The sequence below is a fragment of the Poromitra crassiceps genome (assembly GCF_964638095.1).
Source record: "Poromitra crassiceps genome assembly, chromosome: 13".
Lineage (NCBI taxonomy): Eukaryota > Metazoa > Chordata > Actinopteri > Beryciformes > Melamphaidae > Poromitra > Poromitra crassiceps.
Genome location: NC_139644.1, coordinates 16,135,407 through 16,158,418, shown reverse-complemented (window position 1 = coordinate 16,158,418; position 23,012 = coordinate 16,135,407). Strand labels below are relative to the sequence as shown.

General features: G+C 51.8%; 1 protein-coding gene across 1 annotated transcript in view; it reads left to right on the top strand.

Moving 5' to 3' along the window:
* The window catches only part of bahcc1a (BAH domain and coiled-coil containing 1a), a gene marked incomplete at its 5' end in the record, with an annotated part of 84,152 nt that overhangs the window by 35,145 nt on the left and 25,995 nt on the right, over positions 1 to 23,012 (top strand). Inside the window, 8 exons of the mRNA XM_083649401.1 lie at positions 11,902 to 12,027; positions 12,246 to 14,600; positions 15,694 to 15,808; positions 15,922 to 16,121; positions 16,389 to 16,547; positions 18,099 to 18,349; positions 20,169 to 20,514; positions 21,500 to 22,447. Of these exons, the coding sequence (XP_083505527.1) occupies positions 11,902 to 12,027; positions 12,246 to 14,600; positions 15,694 to 15,808; positions 15,922 to 16,121; positions 16,389 to 16,547; positions 18,099 to 18,349; positions 20,169 to 20,514; positions 21,500 to 22,447 (4,500 nt within the window). The remainder of the gene's footprint in view (positions 1 to 11,901; positions 12,028 to 12,245; positions 14,601 to 15,693; positions 15,809 to 15,921; positions 16,122 to 16,388; positions 16,548 to 18,098; positions 18,350 to 20,168; positions 20,515 to 21,499; positions 22,448 to 23,012) is intronic.

Genomic DNA, 23,012 nt, shown 5'->3' with positions numbered 1-23,012 from the left:
TACTGAAGTTTCTCATGCATCCAAAAACTTTTGAACATGTGCAAAAGCAATGACACAATCCCTGTTTGGTTACGCAAACGGGCTTGCCTTGCACCCATCACAAGTCTTAGTGCTGATGTCACCTTGCACCCATCACAAGTCTTAGTGCTGATGTCACCTTGCACCCATCACAAGTCTTAGTGCTGACGTCACCTTGCACCCATCACAAGTCTTAGTGCTGACGTCAGCTTGCACCCATCACAAGTCTTAGTGCTGACGTCAGCTTGCACCCATCACAAGTCTTAGTGCTGATATCACCTTGCACCCATCACAAGTCTTAGTGCTGACGTCATCTTGCACCCATCACAAGTCTTAGTGCTGACGTCACCTTGCACCCATCACAAGTCTTAGTGCTGATGTCACCTTGCACCCATCACAAGTCTTACTGCTGATGTCACCTTGCACCCATCACAAGTCTTAGTGCTGATATCACCTTGCACCCATCACAAGTCTTAGTGCTGACGTCATCTTGCACCCATCACAAGTCTTAGTGCTGACGTCACCTTGCACCCATCACAAGTCTTAGTGCTGATGTCACCTTGCACCCATCACAAGTCTTAGTGCTGACGTCACCTTGCACCCATCACAAGTCTTAGTGCTGATGTCACCTTGCACCCATCACAAGTCTTAGTGCTGACGTCAGCTTGCACCCATCACAAGTCTTAGTGCTGATGTCACCTTGCACCCATCACAAGTCTTAGTGCTGACGTCAGCTTGCACCCATCACAAGTCTTAGTGCTGATGTCACCTTGCACCCATCACAAGTCTTAGTGCTGACGTCACCTTGCACCCATCACAAGTCTTAGTGCTGACGTCAGCTTGCACCCATCACAAGTCTTAGTGCTGATGTCACCTTGCACCCATCACAAGTCTTAGTGCTGACGTCAGCTTGCACCCATCACAAGTCTTAGTGCTGATGTCACCTTGCACCCATCACAAGTCTTAGTGCTGATGTCACCTTGCACCCATCACAAGTCTTAGTGCTGACGTCACCTTGCACCCATCACAAGTCTTAGTGCTGACGTCACCTTGCACCCATCACAAGTCTTAGTGCTGATGTCACCTTGCACCCATCACAAGTCTTAGTGCTGATGTCACCTTGCATCCATCACAAGTCTTAGTGCTGACGTCACCTTACACCCATCACAAGTCTTACTGCTGATGTCACCTTGCACCCATCACAAGTCTTAGTGCTGATGTCACCTTACACCCATCACAAGTCTTAGTGCTGATGTCACCTTACACCCATCACAAGTCTTAGTGCTGATGTCACCTTGCATCCATCACAAGTCTTAGTGCTGATGTCACCTTACACCCATCACAAGTCTTAGTGCTGATGTCACCTTGCATCCATCACAAGTCTTAGTGCTGATGTCACCTTACACCCATCACAAGTCTTAGTGCTGATGTCACCTTGCACCCATCACAAGTCTTAGTGCTGATGTCACCTTACACCCATCACAAGTCTTAGTGCTGATGTCACCTTGCATCCATCACAAGTCTTAGTGCTGATGTCACCTTGCATCCATCACAAGTCTTAGTGCTGATGTCACCTTACACCCATCACAAGTCTTAGTGCTGATGTCACCTTACACCCATCACAAGTCTTAGTGCTGATGTCACCTTGCACCCATCACAAGTCTTAGTGCTGACGTCACCTTGCACCCATCACAAGTCTTAGTGCTGATGTCACCTTGCACCCATCACAAGTCTTAGTGCTGATGTCACCTTGCACCCATCACAAGTCTTAGTGCTGACGTCAGCTTGCACCCATCACAAGTCTTAGTGCTGATGTCACCTTGCACCCATCACAAGTCTTAGTGCTGACGTCAGCTTGCACCCATCACAAGTCTTAGTGCTGATGTCACCTTGCACCCATCACAAGTCTTAGTGCTGACGTCACCTTGCACCCATCACAAGTCTTAGTGCTGACGTCAGCTTGCACCCATCACAAGTCTTAGTGCTGATGTCACCTTGCACCCATCACAAGTCTTAGTGCTGACGTCAGCTTGCACCCATCACAAGTCTTAGTGCTGATGTCACCTTGCACCCATCACAAGTCTTAGTGCTGATGTCACCTTGCACCCATCACAAGTCTTAGTGCTGACGTCACCTTGCACCCATCACAAGTCTTAGTGCTGACGTCACCTTGCACCCATCACAAGTCTTAGTGCTGATGTCACCTTGCACCCATCACAAGTCTTAGTGCTGATGTCACCTTGCATCCATCACAAGTCTTAGTGCTGACGTCACCTTACACCCATCACAAGTCTTACTGCTGATGTCACCTTGCACCCATCACAAGTCTTAGTGCTGATGTCACCTTACACCCATCACAAGTCTTAGTGCTGATGTCACCTTACACCCATCACAAGTCTTAGTGCTGATGTCACCTTGCATCCATCACAAGTCTTAGTGCTGATGTCACCTTACACCCATCACAAGTCTTAGTGCTGATGTCACCTTGCATCCATCACAAGTCTTAGTGCTGATGTCACCTTACACCCATCACAAGTCTTAGTGCTGATGTCACCTTGCATCCATCACAAGTCTTAGTGCTGATGTCACCTTACATCCATCACAAGTCTTAGTGCTGATGTCACCTTGCATCCATCACAAGTCTTAGTGCTGATGTCACCTTACACCCATCACAAGTCTTAGTGCTGATGTCACCTTGCACCCATCACAAGTCTTAGTGCTGATGTCACCTTACACCCATCACAAGTCTTAGTGCTGATGTCACCTTGCATCCATCACAAGTCTTAGTGCTGATGTCACCTTGCATCCATCACAAGTCTTAGTGCTGATGTCACCTTACACCCATCACAAGTCTTAGTGCTGATGTCACCTTACACCCATCACAAGTCTTAGTGCTGATGTCACCTTGCACCCATCACAAGTCTTAGTGCTGACGTCACCTTGCACCCATCACAAGTCTTAGTGCTGATGTCACCTTGCACCCATCACAAGTCTTAGTGCTGATGTCACCTTGCACCCATCACAAGTCTTAGTGCTGACGTCACCTTACACCCATCACAAGTCTTAGTGCTGATGTCACCTTGCACCCATCACAAGTCTTAGTGCTGACGTCACCTTACACCCATCACAAGTCTTAGTGCTGATGTCACCTTGCACCCATCACAAGTCTTAGTGCTGACGTCACCTTACACCCATCACAAGTCTTAGTGCTGATGTCACCTTGCACCCATCACAAGTCTTAGTGCTGATGTCACCTTGCACCCATCACAAGTCTTAGTGCTGACGTCACCTTACACCCATCACAAGTCTTAGTGCTGATGTCACCTTACACCCATCACAAGTCTTAGTGCTGATGTCACCTTACACCCATCACAAGTCTTAGTGCTGACGTCACCTTGCACCCATCACAAGTCTTAGTGCTGACGTCACCTTGCACCCATCACAAGTCTTAGTGCTGACGTCACCTTACACCCATCACAAGTCTTACTGCTGATGTCACCTTGCACCCATCACAAGTCTTAGTGCTGACGTCACCTTGCACCCATCACAAGTCTTAGTGCTGATGTCACCTTGCACCCATCACAAGTCTTAGTGCTGATGTCACCTTACACCCATCACAAGTCTTACTGCTGATGTCACCTTGCACCCATCACAAGTCTTAGTGCTGATGTCACCTTACACCCATCACAAGTCTTAGTGCTGATGTCACCTTACACCCATCACAAGTCTTAGTGCTGATGTCACCTTGCACCCATCACAAGTCTTAGTGCTGATGTCACCTTACACCCATCACAAGTCTTAGTGCTGATGTCACCTTACACCCATCACAAGTCTTAGTGCTGATGTCACCTTACACCCATCACAAGTCTTAGTGCTGATGTCACCTTACACCCATCACAAGTCTTAGTGCTGATGTCACCTTACACCCATCACAAGTCTTAGTGCTGATGTCACCTTACACCCATCACAAGTCTTAGTGCTGATGTCACCTTGCACCCATCACAAGTCTTAGTGCTGATGTCACCTTACACCCATCACAAGTCTTAGTGCTGACGTCACCTTGCACCCATCACAAGTCTTAGTGCTGACGTCACCTTGCACCCATCACAAGTCTTAGTGCTGACGTCACCTTGCACCCATCACAAGTCTTAGTGCTGACGTCACCTTGCACCCATCACAAGTCTTAGTGCTGACGTCACCTTGCACCCATCACAAGTCTTAGTGCTGACGTCACCTTGCACCCATCACAAGTCTTAGTGCTGACGTCATCTTGCACCCATCACAAGTCTTAGTGCTGACGTCATCTTGCACCCATCACAAGTCTTAGTGCTGACGTCACCTTGCACCCATCACAAGTCTTAGTGCTGACGTCATCTTGCACCCATCACAAGTCTTAGTGCTGACGTCATCTTGCACCCATCACAAGTCTTAGTGCTGACGTCATCTTGCACCCATCACAAGTCTTAGTGCTGACGTCACCTTGCACCCATCACAAGTCTTAGTGCTGACGTCACCTTGCACCCATCACAAGTCTTAGTGCTGATGTCATCTTGCACCCATCACAAGTCTTAGTGCTGACGTCACCTTGCACCCATCACAAGTCTTAGTGCTGACGTCATCTTGCACCCATCACAAGTCTTAGTGCTGACGTCATCTTGCACCCATCACAAGTCTTAGTGCTGATGTCACCTTACACCCATCACAAGTCTTAGTGCTGATGTCACCTTGCACCCATCACAAGTCTTAGTGCTGACGTCACCTTGCACCCATCACAAGTCTTAGTGCTGATGTCACCTTGCACCCATCACAAGTCTTAGTGCTGACGTCACCTTGCACCCATCACAAGTCTTAGTGCTGACGTCACCTTGCACCCATCACAAGTCTTAGTGCTGACGTCACCTTGCACCCATCACAAGTCTTAGTGCTGATGTCACCTTGCACCCATCACAAGTCTTAGTGCTGATGTCACCTTGCACCCATCACAAGTCTTAGTGCTGACGTCACCTTGCACCCATCACAAGTCTTAGTGCTGATGTCATCTTGCACCCATCACAAGTCTTAGTGCTGATGTCATCTTGCACCCATCACAAGTCTTAGTGCTGACGTCACCTTGCACCCATCACAAGTCTTAGTGCTGACGTCATCTTGCACCCATCACAAGTCTTAGTGCTGACGTCATCTTGCACCCATCACAAGTCTTAGTGCTGACGTCACCTTGCACCCATCACAAGTCTTAGTGCTGACGTCACCTTGCACCCATCACAAGTCTTAGTGCTGATGTCATCTTGCACCCATCACAAGTCTTAGTGCTGACGTCACCTTGCACCCATCACAAGTCTTAGTGCTGACGTCACCTTGCACCCATCACAAGTCTTAGTGCTGATGTCACCTTGCACCCATCACAAGTCTTACTGCTGATGTCACCTTGCACCCATCACAAGTCTTAGTGCTGATGTCACCTTGCACCCATCACAAGTCTTACTGCTGATGTCACCTTGCACCCATCACAAGTCTTAGTGCTGACGTCACCTTGCACCCATCACAAGTCTTAGTGCTGACGTCACCTTGCACCCATCACAAGTCTTAGTGCTGACGTCATCTTGCACCCATCACAAGTCTTAGTGCTGATGTCACCTTGCACCCATCACAAGTCTTAGTGCTGACGTCATCTTGCACCCATCACAAGTCTTAGTGCTGACGTCACCTTGCACCCATCACAAGTCTTAGTGCTGACGTCATCTTGCACCCATCACAAGTCTTAGTGCTGACGTCATCTTGCACCCATCACAAGTCTTAGTAAATGTTAGGTTTGACTAAATCTGGATTCTAGACTAGTACAGGAAGCTAATAATGATAATTTCTGACATATTTATCATATTTATATATAGAGGGCCAGTTACCTGATGCACACAGATCACAGTGTGGACTGTGGTGTACTGTGTTCAATAGGGAGCATGGGTGACAAACCAGTAGCTGATACATCACGCCGTGCTTTTAAAGGGCAGTTTAGAGTCCAGCGGTTTAGGGTCGTTGCGACCGACCATGATCACATTCCATCGTTGGTGATAACGACAAGTGTTTATACTTCCAGCGACGGCGGGCGATATGCCATCGTTGCGATGAACGTTGCGACCATCGTCAAGACTTCATCTGGATTCAACTTTGACCCCATCGTTGGCTCCGTTGTCATGACAACCACCATTTTTTTCTCTCCTACCGCAGTTTCTGAAGCCAACTGCCATAAACACCACAGAAGAAGAAAACGTTTCTGGGGCTATTAAACTTTCCTGAACGAGCCGAAAACTTAATAAACACAATGACACGGCTCCCGTGACTTTGGGCTAACGAGCGGGCAGATTATAAAGATGTGGTTAAAAAGGCAAATACCTGGAAAGCTATAGCGGACATTCTCAACACAGACGGTAAGTAACAGCTAACACATCGTTAGCATGGATAATCATACAATCATTAGCAAGCAGATAGACAGTTTTGTAATGTTGCAATCAAAACAGTAACGTTATACCTTGACTGGCAGCTTCTCTGTCCGTCCGGTATTAATCCATGTGAAAATATCACAACCTCTGCGATGCGTTCTCGCCTAGGTGTTTATACTTTTTACGAGCGACAGCGTCCAAAATCAGCGTCGAGAGATACTGGAACGGACGTCACGTTCAGCGATGCCCCTCGGGCTATGATACGCTGGACTCTAAACTGCCCTTAACTTTTCCTGTATGACTCCCCTCCTTTGTTACTTCCTTGAGCCTTCTTTCACCCAGGTTGTAACATATTTCTGAACTAAAATTGGAAATTAGAAATCCAACACAAACTACATTAAACAAACAAACAAACAGAACAAGAAGTGCATCAGCGAGGAGGGAGAGAGCCTGAATGATATGAAGATCTTCTGACCCAATCGCCCAAAAGGCGAGTGGGAGGGCCGTCACACTTTTCATTACAGAAAGTGTATGAATGTCCAAAATAACCATACATTATGTCATTGTGTTACTTACTGTATGATTGGAATTCTAGTGAACAATTTCCCTTTTTGCTGGGGACCCCCCCGGAACCCCGTCAAGGACCCCTGGGGGTCCCCGGACCCAACTTTGAGAACCACTGGTCTAACCAAATGCTGAGAGAGTGAGACCCTCTCCAGAACTGAATCATTTATGGTGGCGATGGTGCCAGAGGGTATCCTCATCCTGCATCAGAAGAAGAGGGGTTTGTTTTTGGATTCTCACAAGGCAAAGCACCACCATGTGCTCTGCCGGGCCGGGCCGGGCCGGGCAGCATGTGCTCTGCCGGGCCGGGCAGCATGTGCTCTGCCGGGCCGGGCCGGGCCGGGCAGCATGTGCTCTGCCGGGCCGGGCAGCTGTGTTTGGATTTATTGCGAGTACTGTAATGGTTACCGGGTGTGCCACACGTGGGGTTGTCTGTTGTTCATTTGCCGAGGGGAGAAGTGAGCTGTTCATTGTCACAGACGGACAGAGAGAGCGAGGGAGGGAGAGAGAGAGAGAGAGGTGGTGTTGTTTTGGTGTGGGTGCGAGAGAAGAGAGAAGGGGAAAACAGGGAGAGGTGGTGGTGGTGTAGCAGCCTACTGACTATTCCAATAAATTGCGATGCTTTTTTCTTAACACCTGGTAAAATGGATTCGACTCATTGAGCTTGTGAAAAAAAATCATGTTTCGAGCTGACTGAGAGAAAATAGGAAAAAAAGAGAGGAGCTCCTCACAGGCCTAGGGCCAGCTGGCCACAGTCCAAATGACTTCTTGCGTTATGCCAAAAACAATGACAGCCTCATATCTCTGTCCACACACATACACACACACACTTCGTGCACACACACACACATACACACACACACACACACTGCGCGTGCGCACACACACACACACACACACACACACACAAATGCCTGCACACACACCTTTCTAATCCACTTCTGCTTGATACGCTTTTCCAAGCCTATCTTCAGTAGTCCATCTTTCTCTCTGTGTGTGCAGTTGCTCGTTTTTCCTTTTGTGGGATTTAAGCTGCACGGTGCACCCCCCACCTCTCTGTCTCATACCCATCGCTTTCATTCTCTCTGTCTCTCTCTCTCCCTCCCTCTCTCTCTCTCTCTCTCTCTCTCTCCCCTCTGTCTCTCTCTTTTGTGCCAGCCTGCATCCCTTCCTTTCAATTAGTCAAACCTGAAGCGATCCACCAGCGCGCTGCCCCTCCTCCGCCAAACATCTCTCGTCTCCTATCTCCTCTCCTCTCCTCCCTCTCTGTGTCTTGATGGTTCTGTCACTTTTTCTCAATTAGCGGACCTGACAGGCAGCTCAGCCTGCTCCTCCTCCCCTCTTGGTCGTCCTCTGACATGCTCTCTCTCCATCCCTCTCTCTCTCTCTCCATTCCTCTCTCTCTCTCTCTCCATTCCTCTCTCTCTCTCACTCTGTCTCTCTCGTGTGCGCTCGCTCGCTCTGAAATCTCCCAGCCGTTTCCCCAGGGGCAATATACAATTAGGCGTTTATGTTATTTTGCCTTTCAGTAACAGCGGAGAGAGTAAGGCCCTCTTCAGTCATTGTGTGGTGGACTATTTGTCTGCAGAGCAGGTGTAACAGGAGCAGATAGAGAGAGAGGGAGAGAGAGAGGAGGCGCACACACACACACACACACACACACACACACACACACACACACACTCATGGCCATCGCCTTCATTCTGCTCTGCCTGTAGGTGCTGTTCTATATCCGACCCCCTTCTTTGTCCCGCCTGTCGGCCCGCTTCTCTCGCTGTGAGAAATGCCTTCAGAACTTGTGGAAATCCCTCCCTGGGACGCGGCTCTGTTTGTTCTGCCTCTCGCCCCTGCTCCGCCCGTGGAAAGGGGGGCATGTGCTGTGTGCACTCCCCTCTGTCACTCACTTACGCTGAGCTGTTTGTGCATGTGTGAGCGTGTGTGTGTGTGTGTGTGTGTGTGTGTGTGAGCATGTGTGTGTGTGTGTGTGTGTGTGTGTGTGTGTGTGTGTGTGTGTAGAGAGAGAGGGAGAGGGGAGAGAGGGGCTGCCGTGGTGTCAGCAGACTGCACTAAGACCCTGCTCACGTCGCCTGCAGCAGTGGTAGAGCAGCAGCAGAAGCAGCAGCTCCTCTTGTCCCGGGCAGATTAATGGCTGAATGGTTCTCTGCCGTGCCCAGCGGTCCCTCTCTCGCCGCCCCAGTGGAGGGCACGCTGAAAGCGAGCGGGCTGGCATTATCGGGCACAGCCAGACCACGCTGTGAAAGGGGATTACGCCGTCAATCGTCACGCTCGCAAACAACATGCCGCCGCCGAAAAAAAGAGACCCCCTCTCCCAGCCTCGGATAAAGACTGCCAAACAGCTCTCTCTCTCTCTCTCTCTCTCTCTCTCTCTCTCTCTCTCTCTCTCTCTCTCTCTCTCTCTCTCTCTCTCTCTCTCTCTCTCTCTCTCTCTCTCTCTCTCTTTTCCTGCTGCCTCTCCCAAAATCAGAGGGAGAAATGTCTTGTTTAAACAAAGGATTCCCCCCCTCGCCTTTGTAGATGAATTGGCCTAAATGTGTGTGCTTATTATTAATCATGACAGCCAAAGACAGTGACAGAGACAAAAGCGGAAAAGAGCGAGAGAGAGAGAGAGAGAGAGAAGAGAGAGGTAGAAAATAGGTGGAAGAGGAAAGAGAGCGAGAGAGAGAGAGAAAGTGAGGGGGCTATGTAATTATCACCCCCTTTGCCCTCTTCAGAAAGCAGCGCCTCCTGTGTTATTGGAGGGCTGTTTGCGCTCTCTAAGCATTTCATTAATTAAGATGGGAGGACGCGGAGGCCTCTCTGAGACGAGGTCATTAAGCCCACCACAACACTCCTCCCTCCCCAGAGCCGCCCGGCCCGACCCGGCACAGCACAGCACGGCACAGCACAGCACAGCACACAGCACAGCACAGCACAGCACAGCACAGCACAGTACGGCACAGCACAGCACGGCACGGCACGGCACGGCACAGCACAGTACAGCACACAGCACGGCACGGCACGGCACAGCACAGCACAGCACAGTACAGCACACGGCACGGCACGGCACAGCACAGCACAGCACACCACAGCACAGCACACAGCACGGCACAGCACGGCACGGCACGGCACAGCACAGCACAGCACAGCACAGCACAGCACAGCACACAGCACGGCACGGCACGGCACGGCACGGCACAGCACAGCACACGGCACGGCACGGCACAGCACACAGCACAGCACAGCACGGCACAGTACGGCACAGTACGGCACAGCACAGCACAGCACAGTACAGCACAGCACACAGCACGGCACGGCACGGCACAGCACACAGCACAGCACAGCACAGTACGGCACAGCACAGCACAGCACACACAGCACAGCACAGCACAGCACAGGCCCCATTGTTCCACCGGCAGAAAGTGAGACATTCAACACTCGGAGCTGCTGTGAGAAAGAAGAAAAAAAAAGAAATGTGCACGTTCTGGGATCAGGCCGCACACTTGCCAACACAAATACGCCTGTCTTTCATTGAGCTTGTAGAGTCGTGTTTTCCTCCCTCTCTCTCGCTCCCTCCTCTCCTCTCCTCCTCGCCTGCTTCGTCTGTCCGTGGGTCTGTGTATGTGTGTGTGTGTGTGAGCACCAGGCCGCGGGGGGAGACAGGTGCACGGGCAGGCGCACGGAGACGCCAACCACCTGCGCTGCTCAAGATGACTTAGAGGCCACGGGGATGCTCGTATGGGATGCAGGTGGTCAGCTACACTCTCCCTCCTCTCGAGCGCACGGATGAATGGCGATGTGTAAAATACCTTTACATATCTATCGCTTTTCTCTCTTTCTCTCCCTGCCACTCCGTCCGTCCGTCCTTCCTTCCTTCCAGCTCTATGCGCTGCCTCTTGTGGTAATGATGTGTATAGGGTATCATTATCTTTTCCTTGTTTATTTCTGGAGCTTGTGGGTGGCTGGGAGGAGATGGGGTGGGCCCAGGTTTAACCATAATGTTTTGTTTCTGCATAACATAATATGTTTTCCATATAGCGATATACTGTACCTTCAGCAAAGAATTTCATCACACACACGGTTTACTCTTACCTCATTGTTACCATCTCTTCTGACGGGCTGGAATGTGGAATCAATTAGTTATAGATAATTAAATTCACGCGGCTTTATATAGATTTTACGGTCACCAAATTGCTGTGTAAAAAAGTGTGTTGTCATAGCGATGCTGTTTTCTCGGTCCCAAATGCTGCGGTGGTCTTTCATCTGCGTCCATGTTTTCCTCTCTCCTTCAAAGTCCTTTGTGTTGTCCAAAATGTCCCCGGCGCTGCAGAGTGAGTTGTGTGTTTTGGTTGTGGCGTAAACGTCCTCCAGATGGCCTTGTTGTAACAGGCCCAGGTGCGCTGGCTTAAAGGCCCCACCGTCCAATTGACCTTTGACCGCCCGGCGCAGGTCAGAGAAGGGCATCCAGCCCCGGCTCTCCAGTCAATGTAAACACTTGGCCTCAAACCCCCCCGCCTTATCACTGCGTTCAGATGGAGAGGAGCAGCAGCGCTGACGGAGGGAGGGAGAGGCATGGAGAGATAAAGAAACAGCCATATGTTTGGAGGACACATTTCATACATTACAGCCATTCCCAAGACCCAGCTTGTCTCCCATTGTTTGCATTCTAAACCCCAAGCAGGCACGGCAAACATGGCGAGCACAGCCAGGAGGTGTTTGCCTACAAACACCACCAGCTGCATTGGACCTGAAGGATTATAAGGGGTTGGTCTGGATAAACGGAACTCGCTGGTCTCCTGTCTTATCAATTATATTCTCTCTCTCTCTCTCTCCTGTCTATCTATCTATCTATCTATCTATCTATCCGTCTATCCATCCTCTATCTCAGCAGCTCCAGGGTATCCTCGATTCTCAGGGAGTCTGGCCCACACCTTCCTTCCCATGAGCCACTTGGATCACCATGCCAACAGCGGCGTTCTCTACGGGCAGCACCGTTTCTATGACACTCAAAAAGGTGAGGCGCAAGATGATTAAAATGTAATCAGACAGAAATACGACATTTAAATCCAATTTATACAACCAAGTATGCAGTAATTTGATTTGGAATATTTGATATGAGGATGCCTATAGGGATGCTATCGTGAGAGCTAAATAATCTCATTCCGTCATTGCCTTTTCCCTTTCTTGACTAATGCATTCGTCTTTATTGGCCTGTCTCCCGTCATCTCGCAGAGAACTTCTATCTCCGAAGCCTCCCGTCGCAGCCTCCTCTCATCTCAGCCAATCACAGTCTGCCACCGATGTCCAGGGCGGGTCCGGGACACACTCAGGGGTCCTGCAGCAGAGACAGAGACCCGGGGGGAGGGGGAGGGGCGGGGCTACATAAGGGTCTGAAGGAGGGCTCTGTGGAGAGGGGGGTGGTACCCACCAAGGACAAGGAGAGGTCCAGCAGCAAACAGGAGGCCAAGGAAAGGCAGCAACAGCAACAACAACAGCAGCACCACCCCCACCAGCCACCCCAGCCCACGCACCACCACCACCCCCACCCCCACCAGCAGCACCCTCACTACCCACAGCACCCGCTGCCCCTAGAGGAGGTCAACAGTAGGGCACTGGAGAGGCACAAGACGGCCCTTACCATGGAGTACAGCAAGGAGCACGCCCAGACCATGGGCAAGTCCCTCAGCGCCTGTCTGCACAATGGCAAAATGCAAAATGGAGACGCAGGAACTGGAGCAGGGGCGAAGGCCTCCATGTCCAGCTGTGGGGAGGGCACCGCCCGCGGCACTATGGTGGGTGGGGGGAGCAGCCAGGCCAGACATATGGGGTCCAGCGGCAGCGGTCGCTGCACCAAAGAGGGGGTGAGCGGGGAGATGAGGATCAGTGAACAGCCCTCAGACTGTCTGGAAAGGGGTCAGGCGCCACTCCACCACTCCCTGTCCTACTCCGTACCCCCACCTTTGCACATGGGCTCTGCTGCTGGAGGGGCCCACCCCCATCCTCACGCTCACCCCCACCCGCACGCCCACCCTCACCCAGGGGGCTTCCACTGCCTCCAGCTCCACCCCAGCCACCCGCACCACCCGCATCACACGCACCACGCACACCACCACCCGGACTTCTTCTGCCCGCCCCCTCCCGCTCCTCTAGCCAACCCCTCCTCGCATGAGAGGGGGCCAGCCAATGCGGGGCGCGAGCCTAAGGTCACGGGACCCACGTTTGTGCCATCTGTGGGACACCTGGGGGACAAGTCCAGCGGGCCCTTCCAGCTTGGCAACCCTGACTGTCACGGGGTGGGTGGTGGAGGGGGAGGGGGCAATGCCAAGGACAAGGTCATGGAAAAGAATGGAGGCGGTGGGCACCATAGTAATTGGCACAGAAAACAACAACAGCAACAGCAACAGCAACAACAACCCCAGCAACAGCAGCACCCGTACAGAAAGGCAGAGAAAGCTCCAGACTGGATGCAGTCGCACCACCACCACCTCCAGCCCGCACAGCTCCCCCCTCCTCCCCAACAACAACAGCCTCCGCATCCCCAACAGCAGCACCACGTCGTGCGTTCCCGCAGTGCCGAGTGCATCAACAGCGGTGTGGACGCAGACGTGTTCAGGGCCTCGCTGCCCCAGGGGCCCAAGGCTGGACACTCTGTCCCCCACTCAGTCAACACTTCTCCCTACAGGGACTGTTCCCATCCAGGGCCCCCACCCAACTCCTCCCCCATTGGGGGGAAGGGTATGGCTCAACACGGTGGGGCTGGAGCGGGCCCTGGCCCTGGCCCCGGGGCCGGGGTTAGCTGCTCCTTACAGAGAGATGGTCAAAAGGTAGCCAGGATCCGCCACCAGCAGCATGGCCGGCCTGGCCCCGACGCCCCTTCTCCAGCTGAGCTGAACCAGGGGAACGGCCAGGAGCTGAAGAGGAAGATGGACATGTCTCCTTATGGGTACAGCAGCAACAGTGGGCAGCAGCACCACCAGCAGCCCCAAGTGCCCCCCTGGGCCATGAGGCCTCCCCACCACATGCCCCAGCCTGAGGAGGAGCAGAGGAAGTCCTACATGGAGCTAGGGAGCGTGAGCCGGCAGCTCCCCCAGCAGCAGCAGCAGCAGCAGCAGCAGCAGCAACAGCAGTCAGGCATGGGTCTGCCTCCTCCTCAGCCTCCCTCTGCACCTCCTCTCAGCCAGCAGCAGCAGCAGCAGCAGCCTGAGCCACAGGGCCCGACACAGGGGGAGAGCAGTGCCATGAAAAGCCTGCTGAAGTACAGCAACCAACAGCAGCCCCTGCTGCTCTCCCAGAAGAGCCCCTTTGGGGGGCTGGGCAGCCTCAAATCAGGCCCTGCTGGGGGGAGCTGTGCCCTGCAGGGCGGCAAACAGACTCTACCTACCAGGAAGGGCCCGTCCAATGACAGCGAGCGCCCTGATTGCAGTGGGCGGGGCCGGGAGATGGGGGAGGCAGGTCACGGAGAAAGCGAGGTGCGACAGCCGCCAGTGGGAATTGCAGTGGCTGTGGCCCGACAGAGAGAGCCTCCTTGTCGTTCAGCAGACAGTCACCCCAGCAGCCGGCAGGGCAGGGTGCACCCCTCTGTGAAAGGTGAGCGCTCCGGGTCACTGCTTCAATAAACACAGGTGCAGGGAGGTGAGAGCAGCTTGTTTCTCTGTGACATGTGCAGGCCCTGGCTGTGCACAAATAAACCGGAGGCAAGCAACGCCTAAGGTTGAAAAAGAAGGATTTGAGAAAAAGTAAAATACTTTTTTTTATTCATTTATATCATTTTCCCATTACTTCAGGGCAACATCGATTTTTGTTCAGTTCATTGAGCATCTTGTTATGTACTGTATGTAATTCTCATTGACTTTTACTGCTCAGTATGAATTGCTCTGAAGTAACCCTTTGACACATTAACCCCGAGCCATAACAATTCAATATTGTGAACGTGAAGAGAGCGATATGTCCATATTGGTTAGCTTTTTATTTCGCTTTGGCAATGACCGGAATAGAGAGGCAAAGTGAATGTCGCAGTTTATTTTCCCATAGACATTTGGTAAAATGCTTATAAAAATAGTTTTACTTGGTCAAACCAAACGGTTCAGCTATATTTAGAATCGGGAGAGACCATAGAACATTTCACTCAGACCAAAACTTAAAAAAACAACATCGAAAAAATATGTTCTTTAAACCCGCATTTTTTTTTAATGTTTTGGTCCGAGTTAAATGTTATGCGATCTCTCCTGTTTCTAAATATATCTGTACCATTTGGTTTGAACAAGTACAACTATTTTTATAAGTAAAATAAATGGCGGATGAAAATCTCTGGTACAGTGCTGAAGCAGGAAGTGATGTTCACTTTGCCTCTCTTTTAGCCAAGTGCAATTGGGGAGAAAACGGGCGGAAATAACTTAATCAAAAAATATATACATGTCAAATAGAGGTATGACGAGGGAAATGAAAAATCAATTGAGGAAAAGAAGAGAGACATATATGAGAGTATCTGGTCTAGACTGGAGTTTAGAAAGGTATCAAAAGATAGCTGGAAATAAGGCAGCACTAAGCGCTGTCAGTGTTTCAGGAGGGTCTCCTGTGAGCCAGGTTAGGTAGTGTTTAGAGCAGAGGTGAGAGACTGGGGAATATGCGCTCACCGGGGGGAACGGAAAGCTAATGGTTAAGCTAATGTTTTGTCTCCCAGGACCACCCCGCTCCATGTATCCCTCAGATCCTGCCAGTGAGGAGGAGAGGAAGAGGATGAGTGGAGAACAGATAAGTCTGACCTGCTTGGACAGAGACAGAGAGGCATACATCAGGTGAGCCACTGCAACGCCGCTCTGTATCCAACATCCATCATCTGTATTGTTATCAGCCTTTGCTTGTCATCATTCAGATGTCCTTATCTTTGTCTCATTTTGCCCCACGCTAGGGATAATAAAGAACGAGTGGAGTTTGCCAGGATCCACCCCTCCAATAGTTGTCACGGTGACCTCACCTCTCATCTCATGGTCCCAGGCGGGACTTCCCTTCAATCGGGCCAATTAGGAGATCCCTCTGCACATTCTGCTCACCATCACTGGATGCCAAGAACTGGAAGCCCCTCCCTCTGGATGACAGGACACTCCTATGGTGAGGGAATATGAGTCTGTCTAATATTCTTTCTAATATATAATATTCTTTGTTCAGACTTGCTTCTATGTAATGGTTGATCTTAAAGAGACATTGTTTGTATTTGTTCCGAACATTTCTAATGTGTCTAGTGTCTTTTAGCTGCACTTGTTTTTAGTGCTATAAAAAGGCCTATTGTTAATATTACTACTGTTACAGTGTAACAGTTTCACCTTGAATATGACATGGTACATAATTTAAACTGATATCTCTTCTTCTGTATTGCAGGGATTGGTCATACGACCCTACACCAGAACCTGCCCCCGGGTTTCTCTGCAGCCATGTCAGGCCCTCTGCAGCCAGTCCTTCCCCTGCCCCAGGACCCCTCCGCCCAGCTGGTGGTCCTGCCCTCGGAGCCCCCGTCCCATCCTGCTACCCATCACCTGGGTACGCCAAAGCCTCCTTTACTCCTCGAGTGAAATTGCAATTTATTCCTGGAGACAGCACCAGCTCCACGAAAATATAAATCCATATCTTGCGGATTCACAAAATTCATATTTGACTACTAATGCTGTGATTTCAGTGTTCATACATTGTGGACCTCTCAACGGGTCAGGGTGCTCATCCAAAGCCTTGTGCATGCGCCCACACACATACCATCACACCAAACCACACACCAGAGGAAGAGCCGGAGAGCGAGGGAGAGATCACGTCTCAAAAGTCATTGCAGACCCACATTCAGTGAGCAGGCTGTGAAATTTAATTAGCTCTCCATCCTCGGTGGTGCGCTTCCTTCTGTGCTCCGCAGGACTTCCAGCCGAGAGGGGAAGTGCATCCACGAAAGCCCTCCCGCAGGAAGCATTAGCCTAGCTGAGTTCATGTCTCCGAACACGGGTTCTTGGTGTGTCTGGGAGAGAGAGAGAGAGAGAGGGGGGGGGGGTGGGGGGGGGGTGGGAGGGGGGGTCAAGTCGGACATGCCCACTAATGAGTCCTGTGTGAAGCACAGAGTAGAAAAACACATTGGGTCGGGTCGGGACACATAGAGTGGGCCTGCTCCCCGAGCTGAGCCTGTGTCATTGGGTCGGGTCGGGACACATAGTGTGGGCCTGCTCCCCCGAGCTGAGCCTGTGTCATTGGGTCGGGTCGGGACACATAGAGTGGGCCTGCTCCCCGAGCTGAGCCTGTGTCATTGGGTCGGGTCGGGACACATAGAGTGGGCCTGCTCCCCGAGCTGAGCCTGTGTCATTGGGTCGGGTCGGGACACATAGTGTGGGCCTGCTCCCCCGAGCTGAGCCTGTGTCATGGTCAATCTGTTCAGCTGCATCTCACCCACATTGACTTCCTTCCACTGGTGCTTCCACATAAGGAGAGAGGTTGTCCACCCACAGACATGGGAACCAGGCCTCCCACTGGCTCCCCTCACAGACCCCCCTCAGTGGTTTGGCTGGGGCAGGTGGGACTTTCACACAGATAAGCCATGCCGATCACTCCAGTGGGACTAATAGATAGTTTCCCACTCAGGATCTCTGACCACTAACCAACCTATCGCTCATCATCATCATCATTATCATCATCATCATCTGTGCATATTTCAACATTGTCATGACCTATTTCCAGCATTCCAGCGAATTCTCAAGGCATTTCTTATGAGACAGAGTTCTGTTCAGAGCAGGGAGAGCGTGGGATTGCTGCTGCCTGGGGAGACCTCGTTCTCAGAAGTCAAAAATCCCTTTCGAAAGACATTTGTCTATGTCTATGCAACAAAATGTGAATACAATGATTTTTAATGATCCATAATGGTTTCGCTGTTTTGTAATGTGTGTGTGGGAGGTGGAAAATGACAGATATGAATAACGCAATCTTCTACAGTATATTCCAAATGTGTTGCGCGCGGTGTCGATGGTGCACACGCCGATGCGAAAAGGTTGCACAATGTGTGTATGTGCGCGCATGCCTTTTGTGTTCTAAGGTAGCCTCCTCGCTCCTTTCTCTCATTAGATGTGATGGAGCAGCCGGGGCTGTGGCCCCCTGTGTACGGCGCCCGGGGCCCTCCCTCCCACATGCAGCATCCTGCTGTGTACTCCCGCTCCCAGTTTCTACGGCAACAGGAGCTGTACGCTCTCCAGCAGCATCAGCAGCTCCAGCATCAGCATCAGCACCAGAGCCAGCCGTCACAGCAGCCTCAGCCTCCGCAGCACAGGGCTGCCCACGGCATGGACATGCAACATCCAGCTACACACAACACACAGGTGATTAGAAAGCAGGGATGACCGAGATGTCAGCTTAGAGAGAGCTGACGTCTTTCTTTTATTTTCCTGTCATGCACACAAAGCGTCCAAACCTCATGGGTTTACAAGGCAGCAAAGCTACAGTTGCAGTGGTCAAGCATTTCATTTCATTACAAAATTACACATTGTTATACAGCTCGGTCTTAAAGTCCCTGGAAACCAAAATCCACAAAAACCTTCTAACTATTAAATTTAGGGTCTTATGTGAGTAAGTAGTATCAGAAAGTAGTTGACATTAGTTTCAACCCTAACCCCCAAAATCGCCACTTTTCTACAAGGTCTGGATTTCCACTTCCTCATTGAAGAGAGCGGTGCGCGCTGTGCACTCGCAGCGGCAGAGATCTCTTCCTCTCTGTCAGTAGGCTATGCGCCGAGGAGCAACGAGCGAACACACACACACACTCCATCTCTCTTTCCTTCTCTCTCTCTCTCCGTTTCTCTCTCTCTCTCTCTCTCATCTCTCTCTCTCTCTCTCTCTCTCTCTCTCTCTCTCTCTCTCTCTCTCTCTCTCTCTCTCTCTCTCTCTCGCAGGAGACCTGCTGCAGACGGGACACGCCCACACAATCCCCGGGAGAAAAGACGGTCTAAAATCTAATTGATTCTCATGACTTTTGCCATGACTGTCAAACCTAAATTTATATACTTTGCGACGTTCATCATCGTTCAAATTTGGCTGGTGGCTTATTTAGGTTCCTGTGATGTGATGAACTCAAAATGCTAAATAATAAAAAAATATTTCTGGTTTCCAGGGACTTTAAACAAAATTCTGCCTTCTCTCCAAAGCTTGGCAAATAAAATCTGCTACAAAAAAGGTTCCCTTCTTGAACCACAACCCAATTTCTTCATAATCATCCCGCCCAAAGAAAACAACATAAATAGCCCGGGTTCAATTCCTGCCAGCGGTACTTCTGGCTTGGTCAAAGGTTCATACAGATACAATTGGCCGTGGCAGTGGGTGGGAAGCTGGTGGGGTATGAGATCTGGTCACTGCACTAGTGCCTCCTCTGGTCAGTCAGAGCGCCTGTTCGAGGGGGAGGGGAACTGGGGGGAATGGCATGATCCTCCCGCACACTACGTCCTGCCGGTGAAACTCCTTGCTGTCAGAGGAAAATAAGCAGCTGGCGACTGCGCATGTGTCGGAGGAAGCATGTGCTAGTCTACAGCTCTCCCCAGATTGGCAGAGGAGGTGGTGCAACGACCGCGAGACAGCAGGGGGAACTGGCCAAGTATTGGCCAATGTATATTTATACATTTTTCTCCCATTTTCTCCCCAATTGTACTTGGCCAATTCCCCCTGCTGTCTCGCGGTCGTTGCACCACCTCCTCTGCCAATCTGGGGAGAGCTGTAGTTTTTACTAAAAACTACATCCCTCAGTCTTAAAATATTCTGTCCTCATCTATTGGGTTATCTATTCAGATGTGCAGTTTACACAGCTTGAGTCATCTTAAATTGTCACACGACTATTTAGCCACATTGTGGGCCTATTCTCAGCTTCTCCAATATTATTCTGGGATCTGCTGATTTTCCCACAGGGATGGAGGGGGATGAATATAGGCTGTGGGGCAAACAGTCTCCTCTGTTGTTGCACAAACAGCACCGTCAATATAGACCCACCACACCCAAACCAATGCATGGTCCACTCCTATATCAAGTACTGATTACGCCTTTTGTGTCAAAGACTAGATTATGGGATTATTATTATCTTATTTGTTGTTGTTGTTGTTGTGGTGTCCTTCAGTAAATGTAGGAATTAAAAATGACTTTATGTCCCCGCCCTAGATGCAGAAGAGGCCGGAGGAGCCCTCGGTTGAACTCGAGGAACTCATTTCCGAACCCAGGACGTCCAAACCTGCCAAGCCCTACTCTTACAACCCCCCGACCAGGAACACCTCTCCCCCCGGGGCCTGTGCCGCTCACCTGTCCCCCTGCTGCCAGTCGCCCTCGCTACGACCTCACCCCAAAAGCACGCCCTCCACCCCCTGCCCTGCCCCCAGCCCTGCAGCTGCAGCGCCTCACTCTCCGGCCATCAGCCCCGTCCCGCCTCAGATACCCAAGGGGGTCGAGTCCCAGGACAAGAGAGGCGAGGGGCAGCCCCCTCAGGACTACCCCGAGTCTCTGGAGCCTGGTAAGCATACAACACGTCTCATGTGAACACAAGCAATACACACACATGCCTCGATCCCAGCTGTTTTTGATGCACTTCATGTAACGGCTAAACTATGAGCAACACGGATAAGATCAGGAGATGAGATAGCCTGTTGAAGGAAACGCTGCCTGTAATCGATGTAAGATGCTGCTGGCTTACAGATTTTGAGCTCTGTCCTTTCAAAGGCCTGAAAGCGAGATGCCAGATAGGTCTGACACAGCAACAGACGAAGGACAGTTCAAGCTAGAATATAGCAGCAGCCTCTATCCAGCGGTAATTGGAGGAGCCATTGTTGTTAATGATGCTTTCTTTTCTGCTGGTGTTGTGGTAATGTGTGTGGGCGGCTCTGTTGGCGAGGCCCTGATTGACTGAACAGCTCCAAGCTGCAGAAAATGGCTGCCGGCTGAGCTGGGGCTTTCCAGTAACTGTTACCTCGGTAATGACAGAGAAACACCTCGCTCCCCCCCCCCCACGCCTCCTACCCCCCCTACAGGCCCCCACACTCCCTTCATCATCATTAATGTCTGGCTAACGGCCGCCGCACGCCAGAGGAATAGTGTCGAGGCGCTCTGATAAAGCAAAGGGCCTGGCCCACTTCAAATAACACACTCGCACACGCTCGCATGTGCTGCTCGCCACTTCCTGCTGCTGCTGCCAGATCAAGGCGGAGAGACACTTTATTACCTTTCCCCCTCTGTTCTCACCCCTCGTGACCCCCAGAGGCAGCGCACGGCAATAACAGTGGGAGTGGGGCTGATGTGTCGTGCTTTTTGAACAGGCCGACACCTCTTAATGCAACAGCATCAGAGATAGTCTAGAGATAAATAGCGGTGGCTGTATTTGTCAGATGAAAAGTGGCTTAGAAAAGTGGGACACACAAAATGAGATATTCTATTGCGAGAGGATCGTTTTCCAAATGTTGAGAATGTGTGATTGTATTCATGATGTTTGTGTCTCCCTGTAGACCTGCCTCCTGGGTACACCTACCCTCCCATTGCCATTGGTTACAGGAGCGGGCCCTCCCCCCACGACGTCCGACTGGCCGAGCCAGCTGACCTGGAAGCAGTCCAGGTGGAGCCTGCTCCACAGCCTCTCTCCAGCCTGGGGGAGGAGCTAGACTGTCACGCCATGGTCAGACCCCTCCCAGAGACCCTCCCACAAGAGGAAGCCGAGCGGGAAGAGGAGGAACGGGTGGCGGAGAGCGTTCTGGAGCAGAGGGAGGAGGTGGAGGCAGCAGCGGCGGTAACAGCGGCCAGCTATGTGCCTGTGGAGGAGGAGGTGGAGGAGCAGGGGCCCGGCGAGGAGGAGGTGCTGGTTTGCCCCCCTGCTGAGAGCCCAGTGTGTGAGGCCGCTTCCTGTCCAATCCCCCTCTCCACAGAGGAGTCGGAAAGGCCAGAAGCTGTCATCACCTTGGAAGAGGAAGAAGAGGAGGAGGCGGCGGCGAGTGAGGAGAGCCAGGTGGAGGATGTCCAGGAGGCGCCTGGAGAGCAGGAGCCAGAGCTGTGCGCCATCATCGAGCTTGACCCTGCTTCCCCTGCAGCCCCTGAGCCCCAGCCCGCAGCAGCCCCTGAGGAAGCGCAGGACGGGGAGCGGCTCGAGCAGGAGACGACCCCTGACGACGCCTCCGTGGATTTGGCGTGCCTTTCCCCCGCTTCAGCGTCCACTCCCACTCCCAGCCCCAACCAGCAGATCGCCATCGCTCCCCACAAGCCTCCCGTGCCCTGCTACTGGAGCCTGGAGCTGCTCATCGCCGCCGCCTTCTGCACGGACGTCCCGCCCTTCCCCCTGTTCCCGTTCAGCCCCCCCTCGGTCGCCCCGTCGCAGCCCGTCCCGCACCGCGGCATGGAGCTGCTGAGCGAGCTGGCCGATCTGGAGCTGCAGCAGCAGAGACGCACCTGTGGGAAGAGCCAGGGTGAGGGAAGCAAAGCCTGCGGGGTCTCCCATTACTCATGTTACACATTAACAACGCACTCGGAAGCACAACTCCTATCAGCAGAATGCACTTTATCTCTCCTAGTTTACCCTCGCGTTGCCTCTCCCCCGTCCGCCGAGACCAGCTCCCTGTCCCCCCTCAGGCCTAGCCTCCGTGCACTCGCTGTTCTCTCCCAGATACTACCTCTCTTTCCTGCTGCTCTCAGGAGCCTCTCTGGTGTATTCTAACACCTCCCCAGAGGAGGCGCCTGCACGCCCGCTCTGCCGACTCGCTCCTTTGGCGTGTTAAAGGCACTCTTACTTCCTAAAAGGCGGTTCTAACGATGGCGAGGCCCCGGGAGAGGGAGGAGAAGCAGGAGGACAGGGCTGAACTGCCTCCCACCTTTCCTTAGGGAGCTGTCTCTCTGTCTCTCCACGCTGCCGCCGTTTGATCCACACACACACGTGCACAAATGCACACACACACACACCCCAAGCACACATGAATAATGTGCACACGCACACACACAAATACACACACTTCCCCTCTCCCCCAAACACAATGC